Source organism: Misgurnus anguillicaudatus, chromosome 10 (genome assembly GCF_027580225.2).
Source record: "Misgurnus anguillicaudatus chromosome 10, ASM2758022v2, whole genome shotgun sequence".
NCBI classification, from domain to species: domain Eukaryota; kingdom Metazoa; phylum Chordata; class Actinopteri; order Cypriniformes; family Cobitidae; genus Misgurnus; species Misgurnus anguillicaudatus.
This window is the reverse complement of record NC_073346.2, coordinates 30,307,316-30,328,993: the sequence shown is the minus strand read 5'-3', so window position 1 is coordinate 30,328,993 and position 21,678 is coordinate 30,307,316. Positions and strand designations below refer to the sequence as shown.

At 36.7% G+C, this 21,678-nt stretch overlaps 1 protein-coding gene across 5 annotated transcripts in view; it reads right to left on the bottom strand.

The window, feature by feature from the left end:
• Positions 1 to 21,678, bottom strand: part of tsnare1 (T-SNARE Domain Containing 1) — a 291,014-nt gene that overhangs the window by 86,026 nt on the left and 183,310 nt on the right. Inside the window, exon 12 of one of the 5 annotated variants that reach the window (XM_073872362.1) lies at positions 17,825 to 18,619. The exons of 2 other annotated variants lie outside the window; for them this stretch is intronic. In XM_073872362.1, the coding sequence (XP_073728463.1) occupies positions 18,596 to 18,619 (24 nt within the window). In that variant the 3' untranslated portion in view covers positions 17,825 to 18,595. Of the gene's footprint in view, positions 1 to 17,824; positions 18,620 to 21,678 lie in introns of those variants that run through there. 2 more of the 5 variants (XM_073872361.1, XM_073872359.1) reach the window with 2 other exon arrangements.

The window sequence follows — 21,678 nt, the reverse complement described above, 5'->3', positions numbered from 1 at the left end:
AAAGAATAAAAAAATACGTGACTCTATCACGAAACTTTGTGAGACTTGGTGAGAAGGCGTAAAATTCGTGATAATAGCACGAAAAAAGAATTAAAAAATACATGACTGTAAGGTTTTGTCTTGTATTTTCTTGTATTTTGTGTATTTTTGTTATTTGTTCTTGTATTTTATTCTCTGCTCTGTTTGGACTTTTATTTTGAAACTCATCATGCCATGTCACGCTTCACACTTCCTGTTTGTTCCTGTATATAAGTCACTTCCTCTACACCTGTTCCCTGCTGTATATTACATTCGTATGCCCAGCCCGTTACCTGTGTTTGTTATCTGTTATCTGTTATCTGTAATCCTGTATCCTGTATCTGAATCTGCCTGTTTTTGACCCACGCCTGTTTTATCGGATTTATTGCCTGTTTGCCGCCTGCCTTGATCTTTTGCCTGTTTATTTGGATATATGATTGTGACTCTGCCTGCCTTGACCTCTCGCCTGTTTTTTGGATTACGTGTACTGGATTTACCCTGGTTGGATTTGGTTGCTGGCCCGTTATTGGGATTTTACAAATAAACACCTTTCGCAAATGGATTCACCCTCTCACTCGCTTTCTTTAAAGCACCCGTTACAGAATAATCAGCCCACACCGGAATCCAGCAAAGGACAGTGATTTCCCACCAGCACCATGAAACCCATCTACACTCTGCTTGCACTTCGTCAAAACCACCGCCGCATTGAGGATTATGTTCAGGACTTTTTGATACTCCTCTGATTCTTCTAATTCATCCGACTCATCTGATTCATCCGACTCATCTGATTCATCCGACTCATCTGATTCATCTGATTCATCTGATTCATCCGACTACTCTGATTCAATCGACTCCTATGATTCATCTGATCTGCCCGACTCATCTGATCTGCCCGACTCATCTGATCTGCCCGACTCATCTGATCTGCTCGACTCATCTGATCTGCTCAACTCATCCGATCTGCCTGACTCATCTGATCTGCCCGATTCATCTGATCTGCTTGACTCATCTGATCTGCTTGACTCATCGGATTTGTCTGTCCGGCCTGATTCACCGTCTGAGACATCGCCACCTGGGACAGTGGGAGCTTTCCCAAGTTTTTTGGGGGGGGGGTAGTACCCGGACACAGGGAGGAGGCAGAGGACACCAAGGCGGAGGTCGAAGTGTGCTCGGACCCTTCCTCTCCTTGTGTGCCAGGTCTATTCCTGCCCCATGACCCAGGTCCCTGCCTGCCCCATGACCCAGGTCCCTGCCTGCCCCATGACCCAGGTCCAAGCCTGCCCCATGACCCAGGTCCAAGCCTGCCCCATGACCCAGGTCCTAGCCTGCCCCATGACCCAGGTCCTAGCCTGCCCCATGACCCAGGTCCTAGCCTGCCCCATGACCCAGGTCCTAGCCTGCCCCATGACCCAGGTCCTAGCCTGCCCCATGACCCAGGCCTACACCTGCCCCATGACCCAGGCCTACATCTGCCTCATGATCCGGGACCATGCTGGCCCCACGACCCTGGACCATCCTGGCCTCATGACCCAGGACCTCTTACGAACTGCCCTGCCTTGCCAAGAGGTCCTGGCCCGCCCGCCCACCCTCTATTTGGACTTTGTTTTGTGAATGTTGGGCTCCGGGAGTCGCCCTTTAGAGGGGGGATTCTGTAAGGTTTTGTCTTGTATTTTCTTGTATTTTGTGTATTTTTGTTATTTGTTCTTGTATTTTATTCTCTGCTCTGTTTGGACTTTTATTTTGAAACTCATCATGCCATGTCACGCTTCACACTTCCTGTTTGTTCCTGTATATAAGTCACTTCCTGTACACCTGTTCCCTGCTGTATATTACAGTCGTATGCCCAGCCCGTTACCTGTGTTTGTTATCTGTTATCTGTTATCTGTAATCCTGTATCCTGTATCTGAATCTGCCTGTTTTTGACCCACGCCTGTTTTATCGGATTTATTGCCTGTTTGCCGCCTGCCTTGATCTTTTGCCTGTTTATTTGGATATATGATTGTGACTCTGCCTGCCTTGACCTCTCGCCTGTTTTTTGGATTACGTGTACTGGATTTACCCTGGTTGGATTTGGTTGCTGGCCCTTTATTGGGATTTTACATAATAAACACCTTTCGCAAATGGATTCACCCTCTCACTCGCTTTCTTCAAAGCACGCCCCGTTACAATGACTATATAACGAAACTTTGTGAGACTGGGTAGGAATGCGTAACCCCCAACACTGATAACCACCAAACTATCGGCATCGGTATATCAGTCAGAATAATTGGCTACCAGTAGAAAAATGTAATACAGGTGCATCTCTAATTATAACATTTCAATTTTAATTTGCATAAGTTGACAAAATCATTTTTAACGAAAGATAAAATAATGAAAAACAAGAGCATTTTTACTTATTACCAAAAATATTGAATCCCACTCACTAAGCGCTGTTATATGTAAGCAATAAGGTACGAGAGGCTGTGCTGTATCGTGGGTAAGTAGCGGCTGAAGGGCGTTGTTAGGCACGACGCAAAGCGGAGTGCCTGCAACCCCTTCGGCCGTTGCTTATTCGCGATACGGCACTTGCCTCGAGTACCTTATTGCTTTTATAAAAGGGTTACCACACAATATGAAAGCTCAAATAAAAACAACAAACTGTTCTCAGACTTTGTCTCATTATATGTTTATGTGTTGCTAAGGGTGTTGCTAAGGGCGCAGTGATATTAAATAGAACCGTTGGGTGAAGCGGTCATAGCAGTGTTTTATCGTGAATAAAGCACACCTATTGACCAATCAGAATCAAGGATTGGAACTAACCGTTTTATAAACATTTAATATATTGTATATAATAAAGGTTTTTTTGTATAAACTGACTTTACGACAATAACATTCATTACCTGGTGTCAGTTGGCCTGGCATGACTGTAAATGTCCCATTCCTGCAAAAAGGTTTCTGGGTATTCAACTAAATGACTCGATTTTATCTCTAGCCGAGGTGTCCTATGTTAATGGTTTATGGTATTATTATCCGGCTAGCCTGCATGCGTGCATGGCTGAACTGATGTAAAGCTCTATTAAAATAGATGGTGGTATTTTTCAGGGGTGTGAGGTCGCTGTGTATCGTAGGACAGACGGGGTTATTCCCAGTGGCTGTTGACTTATGCCTGGCTGTCTTGTAATTAAGCGAGGTAATAGGCTGCTGTGATGAGGGCTGTGTGCACTCCGCTCCTCATCACAAGAGAAGGAGATCGTAATTGAGTGGTCAGACTGGGACTACCATCAGCTAATGCCGATGAGGTGCACTGAGGGACCAAACCACGCGGTGTAGCTATCAAAGATCAAAACACATTTTTTAACCTTGACTGTAGAGATTCATCAGCGTAGGCATGCACATCCACCTGTGTTATATTTATCTAAGAAATAATGAGCTGTGACTTAAATGCAAACACATAATTCATCGTTATGCGAGTGTGGGTACATTTCCTGTTTTTTATTGATCCAATACAAGGATATCTGAAGAGAAAGTAAAATCTAAAGTAAAATAAAAGATGATCAAAGAAAAATCGAAAGAAACAACAATACATTGCAGGGACTGATTAGGAACCGATTGTAATTCTGGTCATACTGTATACAATAAAGGGACAGTTTCTGTGATATTTAATTGCTTAATAAGGGCCATGGATCATCGTGACTACATTTTTAATTTTGCATCCGCTGACAATGTGTTTGCAAACACTTGCACCGTCTTCATTAGTCTTTGCTCTGAAGCTAAAAAGGGCCAACTACCCTGACCCCTTGAAAATTAGCCATTATCAGACAAATTGATGTTTGGTTCCATATCTCTAGCCTCGAGTTTAGCGTTGGTTCTTTGATCATCTTTCAAAGCCACATTCTGTAAAAAAGCTTTTATATCTCTGCCTTTTACCGAGAAGGATGTTTTCAGAGATCGGCCCAATTCAGGTTGCCTTGTTACACATCCTAATGAACACACCACCGCTTCTTACGCATGTGAGATCATCACTCAATTCAGTTATTGTTGCACCCTAACAGAAAAAAGCATTAAGATATCTTGACGAAACTGAAGTATGAACTTGCAAAAACAATGCTTTGGGTGAAAACGCACACCTGCAATTACAGATAAAATATTTCTAGAAAAACCACTTGGGTTTAAATGATAGCACCCCCCCCCACCAAAGTGCACAATGCATCTTGTGTGACTTCTGCTTGTTTTATAATTTGCCCTATTGTACATTCATAACAATGGAAATCACAGGCAGCCAAAAAGAGTGTCAGTTTTTGGAAAGTGAGTGATGTGGTTCATTGTGTAAATATTCTTGCTAATTATCTCTTTGAGTTATTGTCCAAGACAGTTTCTGGAGGGCTCTCATTTAGAAGGAAAATGTGGTTCACCTGTTTTGTCCTATTTTTAAACTAATTAGAGTTAAAATACCAACAGAAGTGAAAAAATTAAAAATTTATTTTTAGGGTCCATGTAGCAACATCAATGCTGGATCCTACACTGTAAAAATCTGGAGCTATGTTTTTTTGAACCATAAACCACGCAAACACATTGTATTATACCAAATATACAAAATAATGTTGTTTTTTAGCAATGAAATAGGTGCACTTTAAGTTTAAACAACTTAATTATGTAATTAGGCCAATTCAACCTATTTTTTTTTCAAAACCATAAATTTTGACTTGTGATGAGTTGACATAACTTATAAAAACAAGTTGAAATTGTTTAACTTAATTTGTTAATTTACAGAAAAAGTGTGTCGATGATAAGGAGAGTCATTACCTTCATTGATTTTTTTAACAAAATATGCATGCAACATGATGTTACTGTGGTGAAATCTGATTGGAATCTTACCTGAATAATAATATTGTTGCTCATATGATGTTTATTTGTTTTACAATTTTCTTGCTCTTTGTACTGTGTCAAAATATTACAATATTATCCTACTTAAATATATGTGACATCAAATAAACATAGGTCAAATGTAATCTAAATGTAATCAAAACATACTCAGATTACATTATACAAAATGTGGGATTAGGTTACTGACTACTAATTTTGTCATGTAGTTTATAATCAGTAACTGATTACTAATTCCAAGTAATCCAGGTCTGGTCGTCATCAAGTGGACGACAGAAAGGGATCTATATGTTGGTGGGATTTATACTACGGGTCCATTGAATGCTTGAATCCGATTGCCTAATGAACGTTCTGAGATGTGCAATTATTTTCTGAGAAGCGCAGCTCTCTTGAACGCATTACAGTTTCATATCACTTCACATAGTTTACTGTAATAACGGACTAACAAAAACAACATGACAGATGATTTTCCAAGGCAATGACAGTGCTGTTTAGAGATGTACAAAGGTAGTCTTGTTCATATAATTTCTTTCTCTCTCTCTCTCTCTCTCTCTCTCTTGCTCGCTCTCTCTCTCTTTCTTTCTCTGTCTCTGTTGCTTTGTTTCTAATAACTTCATTAATAACTGCATTAGATATCAACGGCTCAAGCCTCCATTGCCAGCATTAAAATGATGTTTTGTAACAAGCAAAAGAACCATTGGATTAGACGTGGAAGAAATAGTCCTACTCACAATAGTGATTTAAGTACAAAAACCGGACGAATCCCTTTAAATATCTCATGTGATCCATGTCTTGAGGTGTGGTAACTGTAGTATAAGCAGAATAATTGACTCCTGGCCATTGAATTTTTGAAAGTAATGCACTATTTTTGTAGTGCATTATTTTTCTAATAATTCAACGGCCCATCGTTAATTATTCCTTACATAATGTTTTACAGTGCATGCAGTGTAAAAATAATACACTGGATTTACTTAAAAACTATAGTGCATAATTTTCATCCACTTTTTAAAGTAAGTTTTACTTGAAATTTTAAGCAGTTTCATAAATTCCATGCAATACTTGCTTAAAATGCAAAGTGCAAAAAATAATCCTTTATTTATTTTTTCGTGTGCCCATATTTGTTTGTTGCTATATTGCTAGTCTATTTTGAAATCAAGTTAGAATCAATCAATGCTCTTAGAAATAAAACGTGACCTTGTCTATAAAATCCAGGCTCATCATCTAAATTTCACTAATTGATTTCAATCTTTGAAATGGCCTTACTAAGTCAATAATAAAGATATCAATACTAAAAATAGCTGGGTTTTCACACACAACTGGTTCATTTTGGTTCTAACCTTTTCTTCTAAGAGTAGAGTACAGTAAAGTAACTTAGTTTAATACTTGCCTTCATTCCCTGTCCATTTTAATTTAAATTCTAATATGTGAAAAGGTCTTTGCTATCATATACACTCATATGCACACAGTTACAGAACGAAAGCTAGCAATTCAGAAACAAAGGCTGCTAAGAGATTTATAGTCCAGCATGCAGCTTTAGAAGTATGCCGAGCTATTGTCAGAAAGTAATTCCATTTCATGAATAAGCGCTTGACTGCATACAGTGACAGCCCAGTCTTCATGCTGTCTCTCTGGGCATCTCTGCCCGTGCCGAGCTCTGACAGAATGTCATTTTAATGTTTGCAAATTTCAGGGTGAGAGCGGTGCATACTCTCTCCTTTTTTAACACAAGAAAACCTGTGCCAAACTTGAATAGGAAAAAGGGAAAATGACTGACATCCTCCATCTAATCTCGCTGAATGTTTACCACATGAAAGCATTTTGTGTAAAGGTCCATTTTTGACACAAAGAACCGGTGACCGGTTGTCAGGTGCTGAGCTGGTACACACTGCCCTGATAGCAAAATCTGGGTCAGACAAACCTAAAGTGGTCAAGCAGTTAGGCTGTCTTGGGTACTAGAAGTTCTTTTGCCTTTCACAACATATGGTCTTTTAAAGGGATAGTTCACCCAAAAATGAAAAATGCTGTCATCATTTACTCACTTTCATATTGCTACAAACCTGTATGAATTTCTTTGTTCTGATAAACATGAAGAAAGATATTTTGAGGAAGGTTTGTAACCATCAGTGAGTAAATGATGCCATATAGAAGAACCATTTTGGATACTGAACTAGAGACACAATTTATTTCTCTATCCTAAATCAGTTTGGTGGAGGTGGTAAACCGGCTGTTTTTGAAGGTTTGATTGTGTTTAAAGTGCACATATTTCACTGCTAAAACAACATTTTTGTGTATTTGGTGTAATACAATGTGTTTGTGTGGTTTATTGTTAAAAAATTCCACATACCGTACATTTCTGTAGCTCCAGATAAACTGCTTTACTCAAACGCATTGATTTTGTACAAAACTCATCGATGTGAAAGGCACTGTGTCCCTGATTGGCCAGCTAATCGTTGTGATTGGCCTGAATACCTCTGACATCAGCAGGAAATGTGACGCTCCTTACCATGTTTGAAAGATTTGCTCATAATGCAATAGGAGTTAATTACAGGATGTGAGTCCAAGCGGGAGGAATTATGATAATAATTTTTGATTTTTATTTAATGCAAAATAACAATGTACAAGAAATGTACTTTGTTGTGCTTGTCTTTAAGTATATTTTTAGTTTATTTAAAGTAAAGTATTTAAAGTACTGGGTGAAGATGCATTTCTCAGCACACACAGTTTTTCTCACACTGAAATCTCAGGGACTTTCACACTTCCATGAACAACAGTCCATATTTAACCTTCCTGTACTAGACATATAAGTCATTGTACATTGTTAAACAGTGTTTTTAAGTGTGCAAACGAGGCCAAAGATCAAAACAGACGTGTTAATGCACGAACCAGAAAGAAGCAGTATGTCTACAGCGATGTAGGTGCAGTCTTCTTCCAGCAAGGTCTAACTGGGCCTGACAGCTTTTCTTTTCGGAGAAGATGCACTAAATGATCCATTATGCATGTGCAATGCCTGCCAGATTTCACTCTCTTCATGTTTTCTGACTTCACCATTAAAGGATATGTCTATTTTCTTAAAAAAAAAAATCCAGATAATTTACTTACCACCATGTCATCCAAAATGTTAATGTCTTTCTTTGTTCAGTCAAAAAGAAATTATGTTTTGTGAGGAAAACATTCCAGGATTTTTCTCATTTTAATGGACCCCAATACTTAACAGTTTTAATGCAGTCCAAAATTGCAGTTTCAAAGGACTCCAAACGATCTCAAACAAGGCATAAGGGTCTTATCCAGCGAAACGGCCATCATTTTTGGCAAGAAAAACAAAAATATGCACCCTCAAACCACAATTTCTCATCTTCTCTGGTCCTGTGACCCCCCAGCGTAACCTCACATAAATACGTCATCACGTCAATAGGTCACGGATGACGTATGCAAAACTACGCCCAAGTGTTTACAAGTGTGGAGAAAAAGGACCGTTCCGACGTTGTTGTATGTCGAACGATACTAATTAATGTCTTTGTGTTAGTTTATTGTTTGAAATGGTCCGCAAATGTGCGTTTCATATATGTAACACGTGACCTTTCCACAGCATTACGCAATTACGCGAGGTCACGCTGGCTCATCACACTGCCGGAGGAAGAAGAAATGTTGTGGTTTAAAAGTGCATATTTTTATTTTTTTTGCCAAAAATGACAATCGTTTTGCTAGATAAGACCCTTATGCCTCGTTTGGGATCGTTTAGAGTCCTCTAAAACTGCAATTTTAAACTGCATTAAAACTGTTAAGTATTGGGGTCCATTAAAATGAGAAAAATCCTGGAATGTTTTCCTCAAACAACATAATTTCGTTTCGACTGAACAAAGACATCAACATTTTGGATGACATGGTGGTGAGTAAATTATCTGGATTTTTTTAAGAAAATAGACTAATTCTTTAAGGGTGCAGCTCTAATAAGCCTCACCTGACAACAAATATATACTTTCATATGTACGACAGGTGTTTTCTAGTATTTTTATTTTATAGATAGTGTAGTGATTCTGCTATTGATTCATACTGGGTTCACATGACCCACAAGATATTAAAAGGTGTACATGGACAGACTGCATCTACTGTAATTTTGACAGAGAGATTTTAGTGTGACGGCAAAGTTGTCAACTCATGTCAACATAATGATACGCTATGAACTCTCGATTGCTAGCTGTCCAAATGCACAAACTTGCTCTTCTACTGCCATACTCAAGATGTGATTATAACCACACCTCTTCGCTTAGATATCTATTTTGAGAGTTATCAAATAATAAGTGTCTTCAGCTGTCCATGAAAAGCTTTTTAATTACACAAAGTTTCCAGGTATGGACATACTTTATCAACCGCCCTTCTATGAGATTTTGACAAGATCTTTCCTTCACCTGAATCTAAATATGAATACTGTGCATGCATGCACTAGCAATATTTGATTTGACCTTGTTTTATTAAAGCCTTTTAAGAGAAACAGACATAATTGCAAATATATGTGGTGATCCCACATACTGCAAGTCATGAACACCAACCTGGAGAAGCAGGGAGCTATTCCTACAGCGCCCTTGCTCAAGGGCACCTCAGTCGTTTCCTGACAGTCTTAGGAATGAAACCAGCAACATTCGGGTTACAAGTCCAACCTTCAACCATTAGGTTAATGGTGACTCCAATATGCGTGTAAATATAAATGGGCATCTTTTAATGAGTGGAATTGTTAACTAAAAGCGCAAACCCCGAATCAATTACGACAATGCAGGGATTATTAATTAGCACATTGTCAAAATCTCCAACGCACGCTCCAAAACAATCTCTATGACAAACAATCATGACATGCAGCTTATATATCAGTGCTCATGAATTGGAATTACTGACATTTCACTGCTCTTTAAAACGCAGCGGTGGGTGAGCGGCCCGGTTGTAGAGAACTTATGAAGTGTTGGAAGACATTTATCCATAAGTCAGTGATATGAGGCAACCTGTCACAGCCTTGATGCCAAAACGCAGCACCCGATGCATAAACACCCTCGCCGACAGTTCTTTTGTGCGATCAATGTCAGCCTGAGGCATTTTAGAAATCCCTGATAACAAACACACCTCTGTTTCCTTTTCTATTCCAACCTGTATCTGTCAATAGTAAATTTGCCCATTGCCTAACCGGCAATGAAAATGTGCTTCTGTTATTGACCGTGCTGTCTACGTTTATGTGCGCAAGTGACTGCTATAATGATGGGAACCCTTAATAAAAGCCTTTGAGAAATGTTTACTATTGACATGTTTACCGAACGTCTTTTCATTTGGCTTAAAAGAGGCATACGTTTAAACAAGACTCAAGTGTGATTGAGTAATCATTTCTATAAGGTCCGCTAATTAAAATAAAAAGTTTTAGTTTAAAGTCATTAAAAGGGAAAATAGGGAAGAATTATGTGCTGAATATATTCATAATTATATATAGCAGAAAGTGCTACAAATTATCTTAAATCTGGATGATGCAAAGCATGTTTTATTTCTATATTATTGCATATCATTCTAAATTATTGTGTTAAAATAATAGCAATAAAGTGAATGCATTCACTGCAATTCCCAATCAATTACAGCACAGCACATATAAATCTGCCAAAGTTGGCAAATCTGCTGTAGTTTCTTTTCTAATATACACATTTCCTCTCTTATTACTGCTGAAAGTGACTTGTTGCACATTTTTATGGCTAGCAAAAGTTGATACACAAGTCGTGATATCTATAGTGATCGCGAACAACAACAATATGTTTCAGTAGCTCAAGCCATAAGAAAGACTTTAATTCTCTATACAGAGGACAGCCTGATTCATGCCGCCTCAAGGAGCAATAACTCAGAGATTTATCCCTACTCTCAGAGTTGCAAATGGGACAGCCAAGAGAAGCTAATGATATACTGTTTCTGCCAAATAGCCAATGTTGTTAGCACCCAAACAAAGATAGATTTAACAGAAATAGTCTGTTAGCATCTATATTTTTACAAGAATGTCCCCTGAGATTTTGCACATGATAAGCATTAAGAATTACTCTTCTTCAACACAAGTTACATTTGGACATATGCTTTAAATGTTGATGTGTAGGTGGTACAGGGGGTGGTTGGCACAATTTTCTTTGTTTGATCTCTTAAAATAACTTAACTAGGTGCAAAGAGAAAAAAATATGTTCTTTATATCAAAGCATATACATTCAATATCACGTTATACTTTCTTCTTTTTTTGTAAATTGTATGAATAAAGTTGGCATCCAACCCCAACATTACATAAATGTTCAGATGTTCAGTTCCATGTGTCCATCATCCCACTCACATAAAATAATATTAGCCTGCTGGTATAATTTACCTCAAAACTTAACTGTTCATTAACGTAACCATAGCTTACTTTTTACACGTACAACTAGGGGTGTCAAAAGATGAATCACGATTGATCACATACAAAATAAAAGTACATATATATATATATATATATATATATATATATATATATATATATATATATATATATATATATATATATATATATTTTTATATATACTTTTATGTTTAAATGGAATCAATGAGTATGCATCAAATGGGCAAACATTCAGGTGTCGTTTTTTGTGACACTCGTGACCATAGAGGTTCATTTTTACTTACCCAAAAAGAACAAGGTTTTGCATACATTGGGCTCTATCTTACACCCGGCGCAATGCAGCGCAATGCGCGACGCAAGTGTCTTTCGCTAGTTTCCACCCTAATTTACACGTTTAGCGCCGCGTTGTTTAAATAGCAAATGCATTTGCGCCCCCTTTTGCGCCCATGGGCGTTCTGGTCTGAAAATGAGGTGTGTTCGTTGGCGCGTTGCTATTTTGAGGCAACTAAAATAGACTACGCCATTGACCAACAAAAACCTGGTCTAAAGTCTAAAGTCAATGGTGCAATGTGTTTTATGTTATTTAAAGAGCGCATTAGTAAAATGCGCCTATAAACGGGAGGACAACGCGGGTTTGCTTATCACAAAGTACATGAATGCGCAGCAGCACAAAAATGCTTTTAAATATGAAAGATTCAAGGATTGAATGTAAAAGATTATTTTTGAGTCTCTTGGACATAAATGAGGACTAATTATGAGACGTTAGAAGGCGCAAAGAGCTGCTTTACCTGCAGCCTGGTAAGTAAATAAATGCTTTGCTTTGAACAAATGCGTCTGTTTTTAAATGTTTTTTTTTAATGCTACCTCACGGATTTATTGTATATGATGTACCTGTGGATATGGTGAGATGAGAAACATTTTTAAGTAATGCTTAAAAAAACTCTTTGCTAAAAAAACGCTGTCCAAAGTGCTGAAACGTGGGGAGAGCCGTTTGTAAATTCTTTATCTCCTGTTTGTTACAAATAAAGTATTTTTAGTAGATACTTGTAAATTATGTTTTAATAATATTGGATAACCATACATTTAAAGCAATTACAAGCCTGTTTTTTACTTCCATGACTAAAAGAAAACGGGTTTTAAAGGTTTTAATAAATCAATACAAGTGAAAAACAACACAATTATTTAACATTAATCTTAAACTGGTGATCTTCTTCCTCCGCTTAGTTTTTCAATTTACAAAGTACGTCATCTAAATAGGGATTAGACATAGCGCCAGCGCAACTTGCTTTTAAAGGGGATGAGAGCTGAGTCTCTCATTGGTTTACTGCACGTTACGCCCAAAATACTCCCATTACAATAGGACCTACCCATTTTTCCCGTCGTTAAATTAGCAGAAGTGGATTCGGACACGCCCATTTAGACGTTGCGTTGTGCGCTTTAGACAATGCGCTTAGATCGTTAAAATAGGGCCCATTGTCTTAAAGGAATATTTCATTTTCTTAATAGAAAAATCCAGATAATTTACTCACCACCATGTCATTCAAAATGTTGATGTCTTTCTTTGTTCAGTCGAGAAGAAATTATGTTTTTTGAGGAAAACATTGCAGGATTTTTCTCATTTTAATGGACTTTAATAGACACCAACAAGTAACACTTAACACGTAACAGTTTTTTTCAACGGAAATCAAAGGACTATAAACAATCCCAAACGAGGCATAAGGTTCTTATCTAGAGAAACGATTGTCATTTTTGACAAGAAAAATAAAATATATGCTCTTTTGGACCACAACTTTTCGTCTAGGTCCAGTCCAGCGTGACCTAACGTAAATGCGTAGTGATGTAGGGAGGTCACGTGTTACATATATAAAACGCACATTTGCGGACCATTGTAAACAATAAACTGACACAAAGACATTAATTAGTATCAGTTGACATACAACAACAACGGTCCTCTTTCTCAACACTTGTAAACACTGGGGCGGAGTTTCGCGTACGTCCTCTGTGACCTCTTGATGTCATGACGTATTGCGTGGGGTCACCTGGCGCATCACGACCAGATCTAGACGAGAAGTTGTGCTTTAAAAGTGTATATTTGTTATTTTTCTTGTCAAAAATGTCAATCGTTTTGCTAGATAAGACCCTTATGCCTCGTTTGGGATTGTTTATAGTCCTTTGAAACTCCGTTGAAAAAAACTGTTACACTGTTAACCCAGAAATTGTCTTTACTCAAACAATCAAGGAAAAATCATTAATATTTTCTGTTTTGAAGCCGAAGCTTAAAAAGTTTAGTTGATTTAACTGTTAACCTTACAAAATCTATTAAACTAAAACATTCAAGTAAAATGAACTTAAAATTATTAGTTCATGTTGTGAAGAATACCCATAATCCTTTGTGCCTGACTATTTAGATTATTTTTTGCTTTTTCACAAATTAAAAACTGATAAGAACTTTCTCTATTCAAATATTTGTTAATAAAATGTCATATAGGTTCAAGCTCTTATATTATTGATGTTGTTTTGTTGTAAATGATAATTTTGTGAAGTCACTGTTCAGGTGATCAGTGTTTCTGTACATGAACCCTGTTCAGAACATTTTATTGTATTTCTCTCCACTGTACTTACAATGTATGTCAAAACACATTTTTTTGTGTTTCTGTGGAGAATCACGTTTATTCAATGATTGACTTAAAGTCAGTCACAAATTTTTGTTATAATACCATTTATAACATCAAAAGTAATATAAAGTGATAAAAACTAAAGTTATATGCAACAGGTTTCCTCACACATTTCTAGTAATGTCATCTAATCTGGGTTAAGAGTGCATTGGACGAAATTAAAACATTAAGTACATTAAACTTAAAATTAATTGTTATTTCAACCAGGCAAAATCAACTTTTTTAGGGCAACGAGTTTCCATAAATTTTTTAGGTTCAATCAACCTGTATGGGCTTACAGTGTACGTGTTGAGTTAAGTGTTAATTGTTGGTGTCTATTAAAGTCCATTAAAATGAGAAAAATCCTGCAATGTTTTCCTCAAAAAACATAATTTCTTCTCGACTGTACAAAGAAAGACATCAACATTTTGGATGACATGGTGTTGAGTAAATTATCTGGATTTTTCTTTTAGGAAGAAACACCACTTACCATTTATAAGTTAAATAGACTTCGTCGACGACGATGCTTAGCAGGTTAGTCCTATAAAACTCTGTGGCCAAAACGAATGTTTGGATATGAAATTGTTTAACGTCAAAAGTTGCTCTTTTTTTAAATAAACTTGCGTTCAAAACTATAGAACACTATCTAAGGCTGCATTGAAAAGTAACTTCGCGTCTGCTGCCATGTTGGATAAACGAAACTGTGTCGGTGTGTCGCATAGACATCCTCATCATCTTGCTGCCCTCCTCCCCGTTCTGTGATTGGTTCCCTATTTCAGGGAAAAAATTGGTCCATGGTTTCCATGCTAGACTGGCAGCGTGAATAAATTTGCGTGCAAGTCAGCATGGGGAAACCCAGACTATATATATATATATATATATATATGTATATAAAGGATATTGACCGAATTTGAGACTTTATTTAGAAAGGACGGCAAAGAGAGACTAGAGATTTATTTTAGAAGTAGAGATTTTTGCATGTACTTAGAGGGTTTTGCAGCTAAAGACAGTCAAATTTATTAAATACCAATGAAATGACTGAAAAGTGAGATTTGTGAAAATAGAGCATTCCATTTACTGACTAACACAATATTCATTGCCATTAAAATGAAATTACTGAACCTAAATATAAAAAAAACAGGTCAGACAGGTTTTCTATCTGAACTCCTTTAGTCCTCTTATCATACTAACCAAACACTACAGTATATAGGCTACTTCTAAATATACAACTTTGCAGTGCTGTTTGCTAATGCTCTTGGCTCAGGAAACACAAAAGCATTTAACTATGTCAGGTAACAATGAATTTTGTGACCATATTTGGCTTTCTGGTTAGCATGGACACTGACAACTTTATAGCATGCATAGGTAGGCTATTTGGAGTAGTGTTTTATTTCAGTTGGACATTTGTGCTTGCTCCCACTTCAAGATTGCTTCAATAGCGCATAGCTGCAACAATTTATAAAAAAAGGAATTTAAGGTGTTTGAAATATGGAAATAAAATCTAAAAGCAATGTGCTCATTTGCCCACTCAGATTAACGCTTTTTAACTTGTCAAGCTGTCAGCTAATAATAATGCACATGGTTAATGAATACTTTATTATAGGTCTTAGCTATACTTAGCTCCAGTATTGGCTAAACTAATTTGACAAGGCCTTTGTTGATATAAAACCTACAGATCAAAATATTTGGATGTCCCTTATTTTGTCCCATTTTTATTGTAAGACACCAATAAAATGAATACTACATCAGACGTTTTTCCAATGTTCAGTCCAGAATCAAAGCAAACCCTTAACATTTGTCAGTGCATATGCAGTTTCTACAGCGATCCATAAAGATTCAGAAATACAGCAGCTGCATTAAAATTCTGCAGCAGCCATCTTTGATGTACCAGGCAAAATTGCTATGGCAGAGAAAGCAATGGGTATACCTTATTCAAATTCTGTGTTCACTTTCTCTCCTCTCTGTACGCAGCGATCATCTGACAGTGAAGATAATCACTCTGAAGGCAAAAGGTAGTGAGCTTGTTGCTGTCTCTGAATGAAATAGTGTGACATAAAGTTCCTGTCTGATTTTGATTAACAGGCTGCATGACTGTGCCAGTACAAAGCTATTATTTCTATAATTTTCATGTCAGTTATCTCTGGTAGAATCTGCTGATCTTGTATGAGCCTGGAAATGGAGAATGTGCTTTTGCTTAGGTTTTCCAGTACTTAGAAAGGGCTACGTTTTTAAATATATGCCCTCGTAAAGATAGTAAAAACATGTCCGAAACTAACTTGTTAGGGTATCTGCACACTGTCAGAAACAAAGGTACAAAAGGTGTCACTGGGACGGTACCTTTTAAAAAAGGTCCTGATTTGTACAGTACCTTTATATACAGTACCTTTGAGGTACCATTGTGTATCGTAGAAGTACAAGTATGTACCTTTAAGGTACTAATATGCCCTCTGTAGAGTATAACAAAATGATACTGTGCTCTTTGAAAGGATACCGGCCCAGTGAGAGCTTTCAAACCTTTCTGAGAGTGCAGTCATTCTCAGTATTTAAATCATATAAACTAGCCAAATCTGAGTATTGGGTATTATATACAACTAATTACTGTACAGTAAGTTTAGAGGCAAACATCTTAGTAGTTTAGTCTAAATGTTTAAATGTACTAAATTTAAATCTATAGTTATGTCTACTAATGTGTTTGACTGTAGTAAGACCATTGTCAACCAATAAAGTAAAAAAAAATTAAAGCAACATAAAAATTGTCCCTAAAATTGTCACTGGGGCGATTAAAAAGTACACCACAGCATCTAAAGATTTTAGCACCTCAGAGGTACATACTGGTACCAAAAAGTGCATATTAGTACTCAAAAGGTACAAATTAGAACCAAATATATACATACACTATATATCGATGCTATTGAAAAACCTTTTCTATGGGTTTTTAAAGCCTTAACATCTGAAGAACCTTTTTTGTTTCCCAAAAAGTGGGGGTGGGGGTACAGTACAGTAAATCTCTTATAATTAAGCCCATACAACAAATATATATATATATATATATATATATATATATATATATATATATATATATATATATATATATGTAAGCAATAAGGTACGAGAGGCTGTGCTATTTGCTGAAATGTATTTTGCAACTTGTTTAAAAAAATCACAAATATAATGGCAATTTTTTGTATATTTTGAAATATATTCTAAAAGTAAATAAATTTTAAAGCAATAAAAAAACATCTATCCTACTATATCTACTTTGTTTATGTTATGAACCTGTAAACATTACCGTTTAAAATTAAATATATTTTCAACCTAAGAATATACTTTATAAATTTAACTTGTATTTATCATGTATTTTAAATATATTTGGCAAAGAATACTTTTTTGCCCTATGGGACGTAATATTAGAAATGTATTTGCTTGAAATACATTTTGAAATATATGTTGATATATGATATATTTTCAAATTCAAAAATATATTCAAGTGAGCATGACATTCTACAAAATCTATTTTGCATATATTTAAAATATATTTCTGGCCAGATAAATGTTGTTGTTTTTTTTGTTTTTTTTGCTATACAAAGCAAAAAGTGCTATACAAAGTTACAGAGTTAATATATCTCTTAAGGTCTTTCTCTCAGTGTTTTTAGTTTAGCTGCATTATGGGGCGGAAATTGTGCTCACAATGAAAGAACACCTGACATTTGCTACATTGTGACCGAATGTTACTGCAATTCTAAGGACTCAATAAAATTTGGCGACAGGGGATAGAAAATACCATTAGCCCATAAAAACAACAGAGTCTAAGGAAAAGTCAGTGTAATGATAAAAATACCGTGTGTGTGTGTGTGTGTGTGTGTGTGTGTGTGTGTGTGTGTGTGTGTGTGTGTGCGTGTGTGAGAGAGAAAGAGAAATAAATGGAGACATTGATTTTTACATATTGTTTAATCAAAGCCAGCGAAGAAACAATAAAAATTCAACTTAAACTATAAGAAGGATAATTAGAGCTGTGTGATCAATACAAGACGATATTGAATCTTTAAAATGCAGCTCATTTTATTATAAGCCTTATATTTATAGTTTTATGGTTATGCAAATACACATAATTCTCTTATTCTGTAACAGTATTGAGCATCCTGCTGCATTCAATATATAGGATTATACTACTAACTTTCGCTAAACCTATACAGCAGGTCATAATATTAAAAGGGAAAAATAGACCAATTACGTTTCATGACAATCTCCAGAAACAAATATGTCAAGATTATTTTTCTCTCACAGATTATTTGCGCTCTAGAAAAATAATTATTTGGAGCACAGTGCGAACAAGTTTCAAAAGATCGACGTGAGCTAATATGCAAACTGGCGAAAAGGAAGGAAAACATATTTTAATGTTGACATAAAAGCCCACGGCAACATCAAGTCTATTTGGATTTTGTTCTTTGATTTCGAGTCCACTTTGAAGAGGTAAAGAGCAATTAATTGCACATTACAGTACAACGAACAGATTAAAAATAGACTCTTTTTAACAAACATTCACACACACACATTTCCATACATGCATACAGAGACAAAGCACACACAGTCTAACAGAACTATAGACAGAAATAAGAAGAGGATAGGAAGAGAGTGCAGGTGGAAACCTCTTAGTGTGGACTCGCTTTACTGTGGAAAGCCGGAGAGATCAAGCGGATGGGAACACAGATCTCTGAAAGAGAATCACAGAAAAGGTCAAAAGTCACAAAGCTTTGTATCACCAACATGAGGGATAAAGATCTGTCATCCAACCTAAGCCCAAGAGGACCAAAGACCGGCAAGAGGGTCAGTTTTTAAGTATAAATTCATGTTTGCATTTGCTTTACATTTATGAATTAAAACCATAAGGAATAGTTACTTAAATTAATAACTTGGAACATTATCCAGAGTCAAGATTTTACCAGGGGATAATGTAATTATATTATGGCTTAATTTTAAAGTATTTGGTTATCTTTGAGTTTTTTGGCACATGTAATCTGTTTGTATGGGTTGTACAGTAGTCATTAAAACAAAAATGAGGAATTTTTAGTGAAGTATCGACAGCACTGGTGGTGTTGAGTCGGGTCACATGTTTTTGCTTACGAGCTCTTACAATATATGCAAACATTTTTACATAACATTGCCAAAGCTCGCAGGTACATCAGGTGGAACTAAATACACTGCTTTACACCAAAAACTGATTTGGAAGCAACAAATTTGGAAGCAACATTTAGATTTTATTCTTGAATTGTCCTGTGGTTTGGGGAGGTAATTTATGGTTGGTGGGCAGAGTTAAAGTTTTAACTGCCGGCCTAAGTTTGGAACAGAAGTGCTTCATTAATCACAAAACCAGGCAATCCATGAAAGGTCATAGCCATGGCCGGACTTACCATTGGGCTTGAGTGGGCTTGAGCCCAGGGGCCCCGGCCAATAGGGGCCTCCGTGCCGGCTTGCGTTCGTTTGATTTGCTCAGTCGTTTTCATTTTTTATTTTACAGCCTATTGGTTGGTGCTGCATTTAATTCGTTAATATATGTCAGTCATTTTGGTGCTGAATATGACGCGCTGAGTTTACTGCTTTTGAAAACCATAGATGCTAGTATAATAGCGAATACGCGAAATGAGAGTCATACATGAGCTTTACAGATAACGAGAAAGAGCAACGCGAAAATGAAGCGCTCCGTATGAAAGATTAACATACTAGAGTAGGTCTTGTAACTCTGTTTTTTCTTGTTTGTTTGTAATCTAACGTGATACGCAGCAGGTATACGCAGTATACCCACTAGGAAAGATCAAGGATTTCCGTATACCCATTTAAAAAAGCGTGAAAATACTTAACAGTGTGTGACAAACCTTTGAAACTTTCATTCATAAATTGACATCTGAATCACTCACCATTCGCATGCTCCACTTGCTACTTTGGCGGGTTGAACCTCATATACAGTCGGCTATTTAATATTTGGTACATTTGACTTCATGCGGCACTGCGCGATCCGATCATTATATGAAATCAAATTATCACGGCGCAAAAGTGACTGTAAAGCAGACGGGTGCATTCATGTGGTTCAACAACAGCCAAAAGAATGACATCAGAGTACCGCGAGAGCGATTCGAGAAATCACACGGAAAAGTCTGCTTTCTAATCGCTCTCGCGGTACTTTGACATCATCACCAAGCGGTCTGCGTAGCGCCAAATGAAATCCAATCTGCTCGCAGTCTGCAGCTCACACGACACTGTAACCACACTATGAACGAGTGGAGCAGAGCTACGAAACATAACAAAATCCGGAGAGTTAACCACGCACATATGATTATGTCAACATTTAAATCATCAGTCCAGTTTATTACTTCATCTGGAGGTGAGGATTCACTAAATCATGGCCATGTTGATGTCCTGATGGTTTTTGATATAATCCACTAGCTACCTGTAGTTTCTCTTTCAGCATGTTTGCTTGTGCTTAACAGAATCACAGTTTAAACTTCTGAAAAGTGTTCATTTTTGTATCTACGTTCAAGGTTTTAATGTATTACGTTCATATCAGCCGCAAACATTAATTAATGATCATCTTCTCCACTTTGGTTTTTTGGTGTCTAATATTACATGCTGGTCTTGTCAAAATGATTAAATAACATCCTAAAATCTTTTCTTTTCACTGCACCACTTAGGCTATATGCACAAAATACGCATTAAATGGTGTGTAATAAGGTGAATGTAAATCAAAACATATCATTCTCTTCTTAAGCTAAGTCTAACACAATGATTTTAAATGTGGTTATGGGGTATTTTTTAATGTGCATGATTAATTTGGATTTGTGACATCCCTAAAATACATGATTTAATTTTAGACTGGGCTTATTTTCTGCTATAGAGATATAGGGGCAGTTTCCTAGTCAGGGCTTATCCTAGTCCAAGACTAAAATGCATGTTTAATCTGTCTTAATTTAAACACATATTGCACTGATATATCTTAACATATATCATTGCCATTGTTTTGTCTCAAGACGCACACCAGTGATGTTTGTTGTAAGGTTTGTTTGTAAAAACTAATTGAATGCCCTAATATAACCTAGCAATAGGCCTAGTGCTAGATTAATCTAAACCCTGTCGGGAAACTTCCCTAAAATGTAGTTCTATTATATATTTTTTATTTTAGGTTGTTTACTGTATGTGCACTCTCAGAAGATAATTTACACAAGCTGTCACTGGGGTGGTACCCTTTCAAATAGTACACCTTTGTACCTAAAGAGTGCATATAATGGGTAGAAATGTACCTATATCTGTACCTAAATGGTAAATATTAGGACCCATTTAAAGGGTACCGTCCCAGTGACAGCTTTTGTACCTTTTGTTCTGATAGTGTAGGGCCCAAAATTTATTCAAGCCCAGGGGCCTCCACCCTGTTAAGTCCTGCCCTGGTCATAGCTCATCACTTTCATCTGAAATTATCCTTATTCACAGCACAAACAAAAAACCTTAAAGTAAATGAGAGTCAAGAAAGCATTATTTTATGTCATGCGATTTTGCGTAGTATCATGGGCCGTGAAAAGCGTTTTAAATGGCTTGGGCAAAAGATGATGACAAAAATTAATGCAAACACCACAATCTAAGTAAATTTAAAACAGTGGTTGGATTTGTCTGTTTTACCCAACCATGTGTTAAAAAAATCAACTATTTTGCGCGATATAGGAAGATCTAACATGGAAAAGTCACCAAACGCCACCTCCATCAAAAACGAGATAATGATATTAACCG